Source organism: Balaenoptera borealis (assembly GCF_965194805.1).
Source record: "Balaenoptera borealis genome assembly, chromosome: 18".
Classification (NCBI taxonomy): domain Eukaryota; kingdom Metazoa; phylum Chordata; class Mammalia; order Artiodactyla; family Balaenopteridae; genus Balaenoptera; species Balaenoptera borealis.
This window is the reverse complement of record NC_138877.1, coordinates 17,840,358-17,858,492: the sequence shown is the minus strand read 5'-3', so window position 1 is coordinate 17,858,492 and position 18,135 is coordinate 17,840,358. Positions and strand designations below refer to the sequence as shown.

General features: G+C 42.0%; 1 protein-coding gene and 1 long non-coding RNA gene across 2 annotated transcripts in view; one reads left to right on the top strand and one right to left on the bottom strand.

Moving 5' to 3' along the window:
• LOC309615800 (guanylate cyclase soluble subunit beta-2-like) overlaps nt 1–18,135 on the bottom strand; it is a 92,296-nt gene that overhangs the window by 41,187 nt on the left and 32,974 nt on the right. The window contains 10 exon segments of the mRNA XM_082365776.1: nt 1,093–1,239; nt 1,802–1,950; nt 2,456–2,522; nt 5,329–5,477; nt 5,480–5,527; nt 5,530–5,668; nt 7,483–7,646; nt 9,827–10,093; nt 12,775–12,874; nt 16,444–16,604. Of these exon segments, the coding sequence (XP_082221902.1) occupies nt 1,093–1,239; nt 1,802–1,950; nt 2,456–2,522; nt 5,329–5,477; nt 5,480–5,527; nt 5,530–5,668; nt 7,483–7,646; nt 9,827–10,093; nt 12,775–12,874; nt 16,444–16,604 (1,391 nt within the window).
• Nucleotides 12,884–14,966, top strand: LOC309615768. Its single transcript, XR_014237064.1, has 2 exons — nt 12,884–14,569; nt 14,620–14,966. It is a non-coding gene; the product is annotated as an uncharacterized lncRNA (long non-coding RNA).

Genomic DNA, 18,135 nt, shown 5'->3' with positions numbered 1-18,135 from the left:
AAACACTTATCTCATATCTGACCTTCTTATCTCTTCTCCCTCATTACTCCCCATCTTGATTTTTTAATTTATTACATTGGGGGTTTTATACAACAGCTGTATCTGTGTGTTTGCAATAGGCCAGTATCATGGACATGATACATGGCCAGCTTTTACTCTGAAGACTGCCATGGACACCATAACCAGGACCTGCAGCATTTCTCAGCTTCTAAATCATTGAGGTGATGGCGAATATGGTGCATTTTCAGAATCCCCTACCTAGGGATTATCATTTGGGAAAATCCTATTCCCTCTTATAATTGGCTTTATTTATTTTTAGTTGGCTGTTTATTTTGCAGATCTGACTGACAGGAGTGGGAAAGGGATCTAGATTTTAAAAGACTGAGACACTGCTCTACGCCACCTCGGGGCAGTTAGGATCAGCTGAGCAGACAGAAGAAGACATTTACTTTTCATCACCAAACGTGTCCAACTTTTACAGTGAGAACAAACTTCCGTACATGGAAGAGTAGCTTCCTGTATTCCTGTGAGAAAGGCGAGCAGATGTCTCGCTCGTGGCCACGTGCTGAAGGGAAAGCTATTCTGAATATCTTATGGCACCCTGGTGTCTGGACGGCTGGCTGGAGACAGTTGCACACCTCAGCCTGAGTTCCAAGCCTGTCAGACGGCATGCTGGATATACAATTTCCCTAAGCGAAGAAAAGTGGGCTGTTTAGTAAACCTGAACCACTTGTTGAAAGTCTCGAACAAAAAGGCAGGAATTAGAAGTGAGCTGGCTCCCTGTGGATCGAGCCCTACAAAGTCAGTGAGGAGACGTGCACAGCGCTGTCCTCGGTCATGGACAAAGGAAGCCAGCATGAATCGCGTCACAATCCCGAGCTCCACGGCCCCTTCTCAAATTTGAGAGAATAACATCCTGACTAATATCTCTATTACTTAGTAACATATGCAAGAGAAGAGACGAGTTGGGAGAAACGACCCATTTTAATTACTGTCACATACCCAGTAACCATCCAGGCAGACTAATAAACAGAATTCCACTTTTTTGTGTGAGGTGGTTGGTATTAAGCAAAGAACTCAGTTGCTCTCTGCCTGGATGGGTTCTCCAGTACCAGGGTTCATTACTTCTTTTGCAGACATTCTCATCCCCAAGGCAAAGTTAGCTATTCTTTGAGCATGGCTTCCAATAGGCACTGGTACACCCCCTACCACCATATAAGCATCTCCTATTGTTTCCACCTGTAAGGAGCAGGGGTAAGGCAGGATTCAGAGGGTTTTCTTAATGCACTAAATATAACACTAAATATTTTTGTCATTTTCCATGTATTGATAGAAGGACCATATTAAAGCTGGTAGTTATTTTCTAGGGGCATGAGGAGCATGAGGGAAAAGGTGAGAAGAAAAATGACTCAGGAAACAGCCATGAGGGAGCCAAAAGGGCTTTCTGCTTTTGGTGGAGACAAGTTCCAGAGAAGACAAAGCTCCTGGGGTCGTTGTATGATGCTGTGTATTAGATCCACATTATTTAGGTTAGACTTGCTGCTGAAATGAAGGAGTAGTATTCTCTGGGAAAGCAGTATGCCCCTCAAAGGCAATCTTAGCATTGGGTAGTATAAGAGGATTTTTTAAAAATTAAAATCCTAAAATACCTCTAATTCCTTGTTAGTTCTTCCTCTCATCCCCACTCTCATCCACACCAAACCCCAGACCAGTGAGGGGAGAGGAAAAGGAGGACCCACCACCAGGTACGTGACCTGCCTAGGCACACAGGGACACGCACCCCAGAGCACCACACGCTTACTTTGTAGACATCGTGGACACTGGTTAACCTATCGAACTTGGAGTACATTAAATTCAGCATATTCACTATCTGGATAGGTTCGCAGGCAGCACAGATGTTCGTAAATGTCACCACGTCGCTGAAGAGGATTGTGCAGGTTTTAAATTCTCCTGCAACATAAACCGGGTGTCAGTGATAGCTAAGGATGGAGAATAACAGTTCTACTAATTCTGTATTCAAGTGCCATTTGGGAACCAAGTCTGACTGTGCCTTGGAGTAAAGGAGCCAGAATGCCCATCACCATTCACCATCCACCCACCAGACATTTATTGTCTCTTATGTGCTGGTCATCATGCTGGAGAATCATATACTGTGAAGTAGACGGGGTCCCTGCCCATAAGGAGCTCCTAGTCTAGTGAGGAGACAGAATGCAAACAAATACTCAATAAGACGTGCAGAGTGCTGGGGGATGGCAGGATGGATTGGGTGGGCACTGGCTTACAGAGAAGCCCTTGGCAGGTGCGCCAAGGCAGAGCCTGAACTATGGGAGACCCGAACGGAAGGGAAAATTACTCGAAGGGGAGATTACTACCAGAGGTATACCTGCCCAGCCTCAAAAGACACCACTTCGCCATGTACCCCCATGTTCTAGGGATAACACCCTGCAGTATTGACCTTCACGGTGCCTTACCTTGGCTCTTGCTGTGCCATTCTCCTGAAATGCCTTTCCCTCATTTTCTTGCTGAAATTCAGCCTCAAGGCCCAACTCAAGTGCCACACTTTTTATATCAGCCTTCACACGCACACCCATCCCTGTCTCTTTCTCTTCTGACATTTATATATTATTAATTTCCATATTATCTATGTTTCCACAGTAACTTATGTGGTGGAAAACGTACGAATTTTGGAGTTAAATGGACTTCTGACTGGTTTCCAGCTCTTTTACTCATAAACTGGAGTGAATTTTCTTAGCTGTCATGGCTAGTAACACCTCCCTCACAGAAATGTTCAGAAAATTAAATGAGAAAGCATACATATACGTCAATCCCAATCTCCCAATTCATCCCACCGCCACCACCCCACCACTTTCCCCCCTTGGTGTCCATACGTTTGTTCTCTACATCAGTGTCTCTATTTCTGCCTCGCAACTTAATTCTTTTATTACAGACATTTGTAGTTTCTACCATGAGCCAGTCACACTGTTTTAGGCGTGGAAGGGGGTACAGCAGCAAATCAAACTGACAAAGCTGCCCTCAAGGTATTTACATCATGTCTTCTCTTAGTTAATCACACTTTTATGACCCAGTTACCTAAGCAAGAAAATTAATAATTATCCAAATAGTCTCTCTTTTTCATCCTCTACATCCAGTCACCAATTTCTGCCTTAAATCTGTTCCCGCATCACCACCCCAGAGCCACTGCCTGACTGCGTTCAGCACTCAAAGCTTCTCACCTGTTCTCCAGGAACAGTCTCCCCTGGCCTCCCAGATGCCATCTTCTCAGCGCTCTGGTCCATCCTTCACAGGGCTCCAGCATGATCATTCTAAATCTCAAATCTGATCGCAGTAGACACTTAAAAGTATTTCCAGTGACATGATAGAGCTCAAGTCCTCATCTCACCAGCCTCCTCTCCCATCACTCAGGGTTCCCAGAACATTTCATCTTCCTCTCCAATGTCTCCATGGCTCTGCCTGTGTTTATGCCTAGAATATCTAATAGTCAGTCCAATAGAAAGCTCAAAATATGTGCCCCCTTATATCATATAAAAAATTAACTCAAAATGGGTTAAAGACCAAACGTAAGAGCCAAAACTATAAAGCTCTTAGAAGAAAACGTAGGAGAAAAGCTTCATGACGTTGGATTTGGCAGTGATTTCTGGGGTGTGACACCAAAACCACAGGCAACAAAAGGAAAAATAGGTAAATTGGACAACATCAAAATTAAAAGCTTCTGTGCATCAAACGACACAATCAACAGAGTGAAAAGGCAACCCACGGGGTGGGAGAAAATATTTGCAAATCATAAGGTGTTAATATCCAGAATATCGGAAGAATTCCTATAACACAACACTAAAACACCAAACAACCTGATTTAAAAATGGGCAAATAACTTGAATAGACATTTCTCCAAAGAAGATATACAAATGGCCAATAAGCACATGAAAAATGCTCAGCATCACATCATTAGGGAAATGCAAATTAAAACCACAGTGAGGGGCTTCCCTGGTGGCGCAGTGGTTGAGAGTCTGCCTGCCAATGCAGGGGACACGGGTTCGAGCCCTGGTCTGGGAAGATCCCACATGCCGCGGAGCAACTGGGCCCGTGAGCCACAACTACTGAGCCTGCGCGTCTGGAGCCTGTGCTCCGCAACGGGAGAGGCCGCGACAGTGAGAGGCCCGCGCACCACGATGAAGAGTGGCCCCCGCTCTCCGCAACTGGAGAAAGCCCTCGCACAGAAACGAAGACCCAACGCAGCCAAAAATAAATAAATTAATTAATTAAAAAAAAAATTTCTATGAGAACAAAGTTTAAAAAAAAAAAAAAAACCACAGTGAGAAACCACTTCATACCCATTAGAATACCTATTATCAAAAAAAACCAAAAAACAATAACAGAGGATAACAAGTGTCCATGAGGATGTGGAGAAATTGGAACTTTTGTGAACTATTAATGGGAATATAAAATGGGGCAGCAGCTATGGAAAACAGTATGGCAGTTCCTCAATAAATTAAAAATAGAATTACCTAATGAACCAGCAATTCCACTTTTGGATATACACTAAAAGGAACTGAAAGTAGAGACTCAAAACATTTATACACCCATGTCCATAGCAGCATTATTCACTATTCAGAAAGTGGAAGCAACCCAACTATCCACTGACAGATGAACTGTTAAGTGAAATGTAGTCTATACATGCGGGAATAATATAATAATAATTCAGCCTTAAAAAGGAAGAAAATTCTGACATATGCTACAACAAGGATGAACCTTGAAGACATCATGCTAAGTGAAAAAAAGACAGTCACAAAAGGACAAATACTGTATGATTCCACTTATATGAGGTACATAAATTAGTCAAATTCATAGAGACAGAAAGTAGAGTGGTAGTTGCCAGGGGCAGGGGGAGGGGAAAACAAGGAATCGGTATTTAATGGAGTTTCAATTTTGCAAGATGATAAAGTTCTGGAGATGGATGGTGGTGATGATTACACAACACTGTGAAGGTACTTACCACTACTGAACTGTACACTCAAAAATGGTTAAAATGGTAAACTTTATGTTATGTAAAGTTTACCACAACTGAAACAAAACCAAAAACAAAACATGTGCCCTATTAACAGTAGGTCAGATGATCACGTTGCTGTATAAAGGACAGACCATTTCAAGAGTACAAATAATACTGAGTGCATTCTAAAACTTTTGGTAACAGAGACCAGGATTTTATAATTATATATAAATATAATTAGAGTTCATGTCTAAACTAGACATGGTTGAAGAAATAAAATATATTGTTAACTATAGATTAAGCCAAATGGGAAAAAAATATACTGCTCTCAATGTAGTCCCCCAATTTTTATCCAACTTTTTTGAGGCAATTAGAAAACTGCTTCTTCCCTTTTTGTCCAGTCTCCCAGAGCAGAAAGCAACCGGGAGGAAGGAGTTACTACCTCGGAGTTTGAGGGCGGGCTGACTTCTCAGGCATCAGGCTTTGCAGGCATCATCTCCCTTTGCGTCTTCAGGACAAATTGTTGATAAATTTGCAGATGCTGAAAAGATTGAAGGTAACCTGGGGATGGACGATGGAGAAGTACTCATCTAATCGAATCATCTGGGTTTGGAGTCCTGGGACATACTTCTGAATGTTCACTCCAGCTTGTTTGACCCGCAGCTATCCACAGAGAACACACATGAGACTACGGAAGAGACAGCAACCTGCACGTAAACTTTCCCCTAGAAATAGCATCCGCCCACGATTTGTGACTTGCTAGGGGGAAAAGGGCCAGTAATGGAATAAATACCATGGAAGCAATAAATATTATTTTAAAAAGCAAATCTGCAGCTAATCTCTGAAAGAGCAAAGAATAATCGCATGAGAGTGCCTGAAAGCACAGCATTTCTCTGACTAACAAGAAACAGAGGTTAAAGCTCTCAATGGGGATAATATTTCTTCCCTTGCTTCAGTCCTCTCTGTCTTTGTCTCTGTGTCTGTCTCTGTCTCTTTCTTTCTTTGGAATTAACTAATAAAGAAACTAGAAAAAACTGTAGCTTGGATCTGATGCCCAGGTCTGGGTGAAGGAACCCATCATGGAGGTGGGGAGACAACTTTCACTGCCATCTCCAGGGAACACACAGAAGGAAAAAACAAAATGAGCATCCTTTACATAAAAAGTCCAATGCCAGCCCAGGCTATCCAGAAATATTTAAATTAACTTCACTCTGTCAGGTTGCAGAAATCAACCTAGTCTTCTGGAATAAGTGTCAGTAAATTTTTGGTTTCTATGCCCAAAAGTTAAAAAGAAAGGGAGTGTTTAAGTAGATCAGAATTTTAAATGTTAATAGTAATAATAATAATAATATCCTCATGGCATTGGGGAAAAGCCACAGTACATAGCTTTATAATTCCCTGGCTGTTTCATAAAGGGGTGTTTGATTTCCTTAGTTAGATCATAAATTCTCTGCAATCAGAGATGACCCTCAAGTGAGTAAACATTAGAGAATCTGTGTCCAGCATCCACTGGTAGGTGATGATTTGACATGTCTGTGCATTCACATAAATATCAGAGGAAATCAAAATGGCTGCAGGCATTTTAACTGATAATTTTTGGACCAATTTATGTTGCCTAATTGCCCTTTGAAGGAGTTCATAATCGATTCAACTTTATCAATCAATTTTATCCAAGGAAATTGATAATGACCACACTTAAATGGTCACCATCCGTCACACCTCCCACAGAACAGTGGCTTGAGTGGGCACAGGCCAATCCTCTACGTTCAAGATGCAGAAAGAGAAGCTTGGTGGAATTGAGCCATCCATGGTAGCCACAAGGATGGGGAGTGGTCACATGTAGAATCCCACCCTGCCTTTGTTACTGTGTTCTTTTGTCTCTTGGTATAGTGATTTCAGTGTCATTTCCTTTTTCTTTAATGGCAAACTTGCTCTTGCACTCACTAGTTCAAGCCCCTGGGCACTGCTCCCTTCCATGCCAATCAAGAAGATGCTGCATTCTGGTTTCTGGAGGCTGCTACAATGAAAAGGAAAGCAGTGGTCCTGCCAAGCTAAATCCTAGCCTCCCAAACCCTAGGTACTCCTCAGGGACTTGAAAGTCCCCCCCAGCCGTAAAAGACTATATGACTGGTGGCGCAGTGGTTAAGAATCCACCTGCCAATGCAGGAGACACAGATTCGTGCCCTGGTCCGGGAAGATCCCACATGCCGCGGAGCAACTAAACCCGTGCGCCACAACTACTGAGCCTGCGCTCTAAGGCCTTCGAGCCACAGTTACTGAAGCCCGTGCGCCTAGAGCCCGTGCTCCACAACAAGAGAAGCCACCGCAATGAGAAGCCCGCACACAGCAACGAAGACCCAATGCAGACATAAATAAATAAATAAATAAATAAATAAAAAAAAAAAAAAAAAAAAAGACTATGTGACTTACTCCTCTCCCCAGCCTATCCCCAGTTCAGGAGGGAAAGGGCCTCTTACTGATTCATCAAATACCACATGGAAGGGGAAAGCATTGCAGAATGTCTTCTCTTCAATCCAGAGCCACTCGGGATAAATTGGTTCAAAGGTGTCCCTGAGATGCCCTGGATGGAGAAACAGAATCCCGTTCACAGGCAACTCAGGCCACCAACCCAAGAGAGTATCTCAAATGTTTCCCGGGCAAAGCACAGTCCCCGCTGCTCAGCACAAGCTCCCTCCGCGTTTCCAGATGGCCACGGCAATTCTGCTTCCCAATTAAAACAAACAGAAAACTTGCTACCAGGTTGAGAAGCCCTCCTGCCCCCTGCCAAGTTTCTGCCCGCCGCTGAAGAGTTCCTGGGCCAATTGAGTGTGTCTCGCCATGAAAACAGGGCCGGCATTGAAAAGCTGACAGCCAGACAATGAGCTCGCAGAGCACAGCGCGCACGCCCGGCCGGTGTCAGGGACATTTGCCATGGAGCTTTGGAGACTGACAGTTTTGGGTGGCACATGAAAATTTAACCAACAGCCCTATTTGGCAGGGGGTAGAGATTCGAAATGGAGCCTTTTTGATATGAAAATCTCCTAGACAAAGCATGTCAATTGCATGTTTGACTCGCTTGCCATGGCTTGAGGGACTCAAAATTCAGTTCTTTGAGCCCTGCAGACCTTCTCCCAGACGCATGTCATCACGACCCATGGGGCATGACCAGGAGTCTCCAACTCCCTTCTCCCAGTGGGCCGGAGCCCCTGTTCTGACTCGGATCTTAGGCGCTGATCAGGAGACCATCTCAGCGCCAACAGGGACACTTTTGAGAACCTAATACCTTCATTTTGCAGGTGGAAGATGAAGGACTTAGGTTCCCCAGGGACAGAGCCAGAAATCTACTCTCCTGGTTCTCGATCCAGGGTCCTTCGCACTCTTGGACACCATGATTCTTATCTACAGGCTTCCGGGCCAGAAATACATCCCAGTTCTGAAGGCCTGAGTAGCTGTGGAAAACTCAGTGCTCTTGATAATATGTCAGCACTCATCCTCCTTCTCTTCAACACAGTCACCAAAAGGGGTTGATTCCAATCCCCTCTCCAGCGGCTTCCCCTGATTACAAGGAGAAACTGCGCCTCCAAGTGACCCCCAACACAAATAAAAGGGGCAAAGGAAGACAAGTTAGAGTCTGATGTTTTAAAGTTAAAAACCATGCCTGCCAAGTCCAAGCTCTGAAGAAATCAGTGACATCCTCATTATAGAGGACTCTGCCCATTTGTGTGCACAAAGCAATCATTCTGCTCTGAGAGCCAAGGTTGGGAGAAGAGCCCACTTACCTTTTCCAAACATGACTATGCTTCTCACAACTTCCCAGCTGGACTTTTTCACAGGACAGAGACACTCAAATATTTCTCTTTCATCCTAAAGAAAGCTGCCTCCAGGGCCTGCAAATGGCAGGGAGAGAAACATACAGGTCTGGTCATGTGACAGGAGATGCACGAGGATACACTGTTCCTCTGTGATGGGGCCAGAGGAACAGTGAGGCCACACAAGGTCAACTTTAGCAAGACTTCATAAGCCCCAAAATTGTTATCCAATTAATCCTCATGCTGTTTCTCCACCAAAGGCAGCAAGAACTTTTTACAAAATCTCAAGGTGAGGCTGGCAGGAAAATCACACAGAAACTTCTCTTCCTGTGGTTGAAGATTCTGTAGTGAAAAGACTCTGAGGTGAGCTTTGAATACTCTGAGATATAAACATTGTGTGCTCCAGGAATCACAGACTTCTCTGCATATTCGTATGAGCTCTGTGGACACAGAGAGTCATGTACCTAATAGATGTGGTACCTCAACAGATAACAGTCACACCACAAACTGCAATCGAGGCAACCAACCACAGGCTCATGAGTTGACTCCAGACCCCAAATGGCCCCAGCTGCACAAGTGGGCATTCAGGACTTGAAAAGTCAATTTACACCATGAGAATTGCAAAATAAGCCACCAGATCCAAATCTCAAGGACTTTACATTGCTTTTTTTTTTTTTTTTACAGGTAAAAATGTTTCAGGCTAAGGTCCATCCCAGAGAGCCTCCCAATTTTTTATCCAAAGGAACTTATTCCAGTGGTTCTCAACCAAGAGTGACTTTGTCCGCTACCCCTACCCCGGGGATACTTGGCAATGTCTGGAGACATTTTTGATTGCCACAACCTGGGATGGAGGGGGAGAGCTGGGCGCTGCTAGCATCTAGTGAGTGGGCTAGGGGTGCTGCTAAACATGCACAGGACAGTCCCTCATAACAAAGATGATCTGGTCCAGAATGTCAACAGTGCTGACACTGAGAAACCCTGCCCTAAATCCACAATTAGAAGGTCCAGTTCTTTGCGTAGATTGTTCCAAGACTAGTCACTCCACCAGGAGGAACTGTGCTTTCTGAAGACACAGCACACTGTACCTCTTGGTCTCTCTGGCTGTCCTGAGTGTCTTGTGATCCCTTTGGCTTTGCCCTGCTCGTCTGTCTGTGCGACTTCTGCACGATCAGAAACACAACATGCTCCTTCTTCCCTGTCCTCTCCTCTTGATTCACGTCAAGGATATCCACGGTCACGTCAATGTCAAACAAGTCTTTGGCCACAGCCTCAATGATACCTGCAGCAGAAGGATACCTATTGGTAAGGGATGGCAGAAGGCAGTTGTGTCAGCAAAAATTTTTAAATAATCAGGTTATACAACTTTTGAAAAATATTCCAGAATTCACCAAGCCCAGGCCCTGCATCAAGGCAGGCAGCATATGACAGATTAATAAATTAAAAAACAATAACTTAAAAGCAGAGATTTACACACTGGATACTAAATATATCCCTGCTACTCTGATTTCTTTTTTTTTTTTAACATCTTTATTGGAGTATAATTGCTTTACAATGCTGTGTTAGTTTCTACTGTATAACAAAGTGAACCAGCTATACGTATACATATATCCCCATATCCCCTCCCTCTTGTGTCTCCCTCCCACCCTGCCTATCCCAACCCTCTAGGTGGTCACAAAGCCCCGAGCTAGTCTCCCTGTGCTATGTGGCTGCTTCCCACTAGCTATCTATTTTACATTTGGTAGTGTATATACGTCAACACCACTCTCTCACTTTGTCCCAGCTTACCCTTCTCCCTCCCTGTGTCCTCAAGTCCATTCTCTACATCTGTGTCTTTATTCCTGTCCTGCCCCTAGGTTCTTTAGAATCTTTTTTTTTCTTTTTAGATTCCATATATATGTGTTAGCATACGGTATTTGTTTCTCTCTTTCTGACTTACTTCACTCTGTATGACAGACTCTAGGTCCATCCACCTCACTACAGATAACTCAATTTCGTTTCCTTTTATGGCTGAGTAATATTCCATTGTATATATGTGCCACATCTTCTTTATCCATTCATCTGTCAATGGACACTTAGGTTGCCTCCATGTCCTGGCTATTGTAAATAGTGCTGCAATGAACATTGCAGTACATGCCTCTTTTTAATTATGTTTTCTCAGGATATATCCCAGTAGTGGGATTGCTGGGTCATATGGTAGTTCTAGTTTTAGTTTTTTAAGGAACCTCCATACTGTTCTCCATAGTGGCTGTATCAATTTACATTCCCACCAACGGTGCAAGAGGGTTCTCTTTCCTCCACACCCTCTCCAGCATTTATTGTTTTAGATTTTTTGATGATGGCCATTGTGACCGGTGTGAGGTGATACCTCATTGTAGTTTTGATTTGCATTTCTCTAATGATTAGTGATGTTGAGCATCCTTCCATGTTTTTGTTGGCAATCTGTATACCTTCTTTGGAGAAATGTTTATTTAGGTCTTCTGCCCATTTTTGGATTGGGTTGTTTGTTTTTTTGACATTGAGCTGCATGAGCTGCTTGTATATTTTGGAGATTAATCCTTTGTCAGTTGCTTCATTTGCAAATATTTTCTCCCATTCTGAGGGTTGTCTTTTTGTCTTGTTTATGGTTTCCTTTGCTGTGCAAAAGCTTTTAAGTTTCATTAGGTTCCATTTGTTTATATTTGGTTTTATTTCCATTTCTCTAGGACATGGGTCAAAAAGGATCTTGCTGTGATTTATGTCATAGAGTGTTCTGCCTATGTTTTCCTCTAAGAGTTTTATAGTGTCTGGCTTTCCGTTTAGGTCTTTAATCCATTTTGAGTTTATTTTTGTGTATGGTGTTCGGGAGTGTTCTAATTTCATTCTTTTACATGTAGCTGTCCAGTTTTCCCAGCACCACTTATTGAAGAGGCTGTCTTTTCTCCATTGTATATTCTTGCCTCCTTTATCAAAGATAAGGTGACCATATGTGTGTGGGTTTATCTCTGGGCTATCTATCCTGTTCCATTGATCTATATTTCTGTTCTTGTGCCAGTACCATACTGTTTTGATTATTGTAGCTTTGTAGTATAGTCTGAAGTCAGGGAGCCTGATTCCTCCAGCTCTGTTTTTCTTTCTCAAGATTGCTTCGGCTATTCGGGGTCTTTTGTGTTTCCATACAAATTGTGAAATTTTTTGTTCTAGTTCTGTGAAAAATGCCATTGGTAGTTTGATAGGGATTGCATTGAATCTATAGACTGCTTTGGGTAGTATAGTCATTTTCACAATGTTGATTCTTCCAATCCAAGAACATGGTATATCTCTCCATCTGTTTGTATTTCTAGTTTGACATCTATTCATTTGTTTTTTTCCAGAAAGGCAGTCAACTCATTAAACAAACTCTGGAGAAAATGTAAGCAAAATTCAATTGTAAAAGCATTAAGGATCATGTTTTTAAAAGTGTTCCTCTAGGGATCTATCCCAGGGTTCTAATATAAAACATGGGGAAAGCATGCATGAAGATGTTCATCACAGCACTGTTTGCAATAGCAAAAGAGTAGTAGTATCAACTAAAAGTTCAACCATACGGGACTAGTTAATTACTACATGAAATATGATTCAGCCATTGAAGACGGTGGTTTTAAAGACCATGTGAAAACATAAAAGGATCCCTTTTCTATAATGCTGAATACAAAAAAAAGATACAAAATAATATGCAGAATTATCACAACTATGTAAAAACTCACATATTGAAAATGCTGAAATAAAAATGAAAATCATTCCTTCTTTTGGTACTTGGAAACTTATTTTAAGGCTCAACTTTGGGAGTTATGGTCAAGATAGCAAAGAGTCAGACTGCACAAGAGATGGAACTTTAACCTCCTACCCACAGCCAGCTATTACTCATCCTAGGGAATTTATAGGGAAAGACTTCCTTACTCTGGAGACCTCAGAGCTCTGGGTCTGGTTAAGCCACCCACCTACCTGGTACAATGTGGCACAGACCACTTCTATCAGAGTAGTAATGGAGAAGCATCTTCCCATCTGCTCCTCTCTCCACACAAAATGATGGTGCATTCATCTCCTAATTAAAAGACACAGCACATTTTTCCCAGTGGATACAATTTCTCTAAATTATGCTTCTGAGGCTTTGTGAAACTTACTCATTACATCATGCAGAACTGTATCCCCAAACCCCCTCCAATCACATAAAAATAAAATCTGCCATGGTTTCGGCCCCTAAAAGTCAGGAATTTTATATTATACCTAAGCACATAACCGACTCTATATGGCAAGCATTAGCTCCATTGTAAAGAGGAGGAAACTGAACCTCAGGGAAGTTAAGGCCAAATTCATGATAGAACAACATCTTGACACCCAAATGAAACCTTTCTGCCATGCCATGCTGCTTCTACCTACACTCCAAGGAGTGGATGGCTGCCATTCTTGGCCTGTGACCAAGTGACCATGAGCATCTTTACTCTGAAAGATCAGGGGCTCAGAAGAATTGGCAAGTGGAGAAAAGTTCATCTCTTGTTCTGGAAGGATAATGCCATCTGTGGTGCAAAGTTGCATGTCTGGAAAATCAAGGATACATCAGAAGAGATCATCTTTCTCCAGGAATAAATGTTGACATCAAGTGTGTACCATCTCATGGTAGATTATGTCAGGACATAAGGATAAAGACTTTGCCTGGGGGAATCCCTGAGAGAAACAATTTTCTCTCCCATTTGATTAGTAAGCAGCTCAGTACCCCGGCTCACAGCTTTTGGTCTGAGTGACAGAAGAGATTAAGGAAGTGTGTTCCTTCTGAGATTTTTGTTCTCTTCCAAAGTGGTGGTGGTAGTGGGGGCTGGAGGGGGAGTAGGGAGGAGGCGGGGAGGGGGTGCTAGTTAAAATGAAGGGATTTTTGCCAAGTATTTATCTTTCCAAAAGCATATACAAAGAGAAAGTATGTATTTGTGTGTTTACATTTTGACTGAATCTAAAGAATATTTGAGGCAGCACATATAAAAAGCATATGATGAAACAGAAAATTAAGTTATTTCAAAAAATTATATCCAAACCCCACATAGCAAAAAAATAATAATAACAGAGTACAAAAGGGCTGAAATTAAAATCCACAAGCTTTTGCTACCATTTCCACCCTCACTTCTCACCCTAGCCTAGGCCACTTCCTAGACATACTTCTCAAAGTTTGTGCTTTTAATCCTTCTGGTCAATGTCTCCAACTCTCTAAATAATATTATACTTTTATTTTTAAAAATTGAAATAGGGTTTTATAAAAGTGGAGAACTAGGGCAATGGGAACATAATGAGAAGTCGACCAAAGCATGGTCTTTGGAGACAGACGCACTTGGGGTTGGGTCCTGGCTCAGCCACCACAACCTGGGCAATTTGGGACAGTTACTTAACCTTTCTGGACCTCAGTTTTTTCATCTGTATAATGGGAAGAATAAGAGTACCTAATCTTAGGGGTAAGAGGATAATTCAATGTTTATACATGAGTTAGCCCAATATCTGTCTCATAATTGGCCCTCAAATGAAAGGTAGCTAAAAAATAACAAGATTAAAGGCACAGTTAAAACCAGAAATGTAAGCCTTAAGGTACTGCCAAATTACTAGAGACAGACATAAAGAAAAAGTCAGGTTTATCTTACTGTATTTTTGCCTAAAGAGATAATCTATAACCTTTTGTCCAGTAGAAAGTACTATACAACAACCAGATATCATTGCACGTATTTTATTTCAGCTTGTGTGTGTGTGTGTATGTGTGTATGTATGTATATATATATATATATATATATATATATATATATATATATATAGTATATTTATGTATTTTATTTATCTCATTATGTGCAAAATGTCCTTACTGACCCCAGAGAAGTTCTAGTCTATTGCTTCTCTAACACTGGTTTTAGCATATGAAGGAATGACTAACAGAGGAAGGGTAGCAGGAGTAGGCATAAAAACAATGGACTTGGGACTTCAGAACCTCGGTTCCTTTCATCTTATTCCTAAGAATGACAATAATATCGTGAGAACAATATCTGGAACATAAAAGAGATTCCATAATATTTTTATTTAATGAATTAAAAAATATTAATATCTTCTCCAGAACTGTGACTTAAAATATTAGCCCAATTTTCAAATGAAAGATGTGATATTTAAAATACTATGGAAGATTACTTAAGGGCCTTAATTGTATTTCTTTCCATAGTAATTGTAGTGATTTAGCAAAGAAATTTAAAAGGAAGTTGCCATATGAATTATTGTAATTTTAAAACTGGCCATACAGAAAAGAGAGGAAGAAAACATAAAGGAAGGAAGTTATTAAACATGGAATGCCTTATCTGGACTGATTACAATGCTAGAGATTTCTACATGTTATCTCCTATAATCCACACATCACTATGGAGTAAATTTTTTTTTCCTATTCATTCCTTTTTGTCTCTCTGTGTGTCCTGTGTCCAATGCCTAAAAAGTACTTGGCACATAGTAGGCACTCAATACATATTTATTAAACAAATAAGTGAAAAAAATTGAAGACCAGAGAGGGCAAGTAACTTGCCCAAGATCAAACAGCTAGGAAGTTGCAGAGCTGGTCAGACAGCATCATAGGCTCATGTGACCCCACAGCCAGGGCTCTCTTCACTCCCTCTTCCTGAGTAGTTCACATGATAACAACAGGACAGATCCGACTACTCATCCTACTTGAAGTCAATTAAGTCTCCAAGCCTCTTATTCCTTACTTGAAAATTGGAGGAAATAACTGTTTTCCCATTTAACAACTATGAGGATACATTGTGGTTCATGAGGCACTTTCACATTCACAATCCCACTTTCTCCTCATGACTACCCATCAAGCGTAGTTATGAGCATTCAATATAGAAACGGTGAAGAAAGAGCTTAGCAAACTCTGAAGGGCCCTAGAAACAAATATTAACTTTTATATAAAATAATAAACTATTATTATGATATGCGCAAATGCCACTTTGCCTTTTCAATGAAGCATTTTCTTTTTTAAAAAAGAAAAGGGAGTCTGGCCATTTAAATTTCCAATGATCTCTACAAACAAGCAAACCAAGGACTGAACTCCGGAAGGACACATCCCAGTAGGGAGATTAGTTTAGCACCTCAGGCAGTCACTTCTTGGGTTAATCAGAGTTGGATGGTTTCCGATTCCGGCTCTTGGCCCTGTCAAGTCTTTCCTTCTAATACATGAATAAATGAATCTGGCTGCACAAGTTATTTATCAGCTCCTTCCAGGCCAGGAAACCTGAGGAGAGATTTTGCAAATCCACTGAAACCTGACTGGCTCCCAGCCTTTGTTCCCATTGTGATCAATCTTCTGGATTTAATGTCAAACCCCCCACCAGCCGCCATCAGAATAGGCCCTCCCCCATCACAAAGGCGACCCCTCCAGCTTGCCCTTCTTTGATTCTTGCCGGCCTGTTTATAAAAATGAGCAACAGGTTTTCATTTTCCATTCCTTCCACCAGAGAACTCAGCCCACCGACGCCACGTACCAAGCATTCCACAGGCCCCTGGCAACTGCACCCTCTTGGGGGAGGCGGTGAGATGGCCCAGAGCTGCTGGAGTCACCTGCTTCTTCTCAGGGCCAGCAAGACCAGACCTAGATAGGCTTACCTGATAAGAGAGCGCCGGGTAACTCTGGAGGGCATCTAGGTTTTCAGTAAACTCCGTGAGATTTCCTCCCAGTGTCCATAACATCCTGTCATCGCCAGACATCTTGCAGGATTTAAAGAAGTATTCCCCAAAGAGTTTCAGAATGTCTTCCATGGAGACACCTGTGGAATCCAAAATAAAAGCACCGGCCAGGTATTCATTCTCATTTTCACAGTCTACATTCGCTTCCAAAGGGTTCCAATCCCAGCTCTGTGATACGTTTCTGAATTCTCTCTAAGGCTTCACTTTCCTCATCAGTAAATGCCAATGATACCATCGAGGGCACGGGGCCACCATGAGAAGCCCCGTACAGGCTGGCATCTAGTAGGTGCTCGTTAAATTAGTGAGTCCCCCCAATCCTACCCTGGTCTTTTCCATGGCTCCCATGGCAGAAATTTCTCTAGAATCCAGAAGGGGGTTCAAGGCTGTCAGATTCCTGTGACAATCTCTCCTGCCATCTTTAGACATCTTTGAACACAATGGCCATTAAGTGAACTAAAAAGCTACCTCTGAGAAATAATTAATACTGCAACTGAAAAACAATACTAACAAATTCATACTATATCAATTGAGCCAAAAGAGGATACCAAATATTTGCAATGGTTTCCCCTTTCTTTCTCATCTCGTCAGCATCCTAGTCTTTTTTTTATGATAAGACCAATTATGCAAATATTTATTTTTAGGATCTTTATATGCTATTTACTCTTTTTTTTTATACAGCAGGTTCTTATTATCTATTTTATACATATCAGTGTATACATGTCAATCCCAATGTCCCGATTCATCCCACCACCACCACCACCCCCGCTTTCCCCCCTTGGTGTCCATATGTTTGTTCTCTACATCTGTGTCTCTATTTCTGCCTTACAAACCGATTCATCTGTACCATTTTTCTAGATTCCACATATATGCGTTAATATATGATATTTGTCTTTTTCTTTCTGACTTACTTCACTCTGTATGACAATCTCTAGGTCCAACCACGTCTCTAGTCTTCTTTTCAGGGCAGTTTTTACATTACATCCTCCACAGAAATTTCTCTGACTATCCTACATCACACTGACTTCTCTCTTCCTAAGTGCTGCATTTTTCTTTTCTTCCTAACTGTATGGTCATTCTGAAGGGCAGCGACCTCACACTACATGTTTTCTGAGCTGGACACAAAGTGGGTGCTTGATAAATCCCTGGGGGTAGGTTTTCGGTGTGAGCGGGGCTATCGCCCCATCTGCTCTGCTGGACTAGATTGCGTGCCATCATTTGCTTTATGGAGGGGCATGGAGTGTTTTTAAAGAATGTTTTTTATAGTTCCTGAAACAGTCATTAATCAATGTTATTTTACTCAGTGCTTGCCAAAATCTTGTAGGACAGATCACCTTGTTAACATGTCCCCTTTTTCACAGGTGAGACCATGGAGGCTGAGAGTCACCTATGTGAATTGACCTAAATTACCCAGCGTGGCAGAGGCTCTAACTCTAAATGTGGTGCTTTTTGTGCCATATCCCACAGCCTCTGGAGCAGCAGTTAGAGAGAAAAGGGGTCTCCCCCAAGGTAGGGGCTGCTTATAGGTTTTCATTATTGATACAGGAGACAGTACATCCATCCTCTGCGAGAGAACACTCTCTTATTTACGTTGGTGTGGTGAATCACGATAGG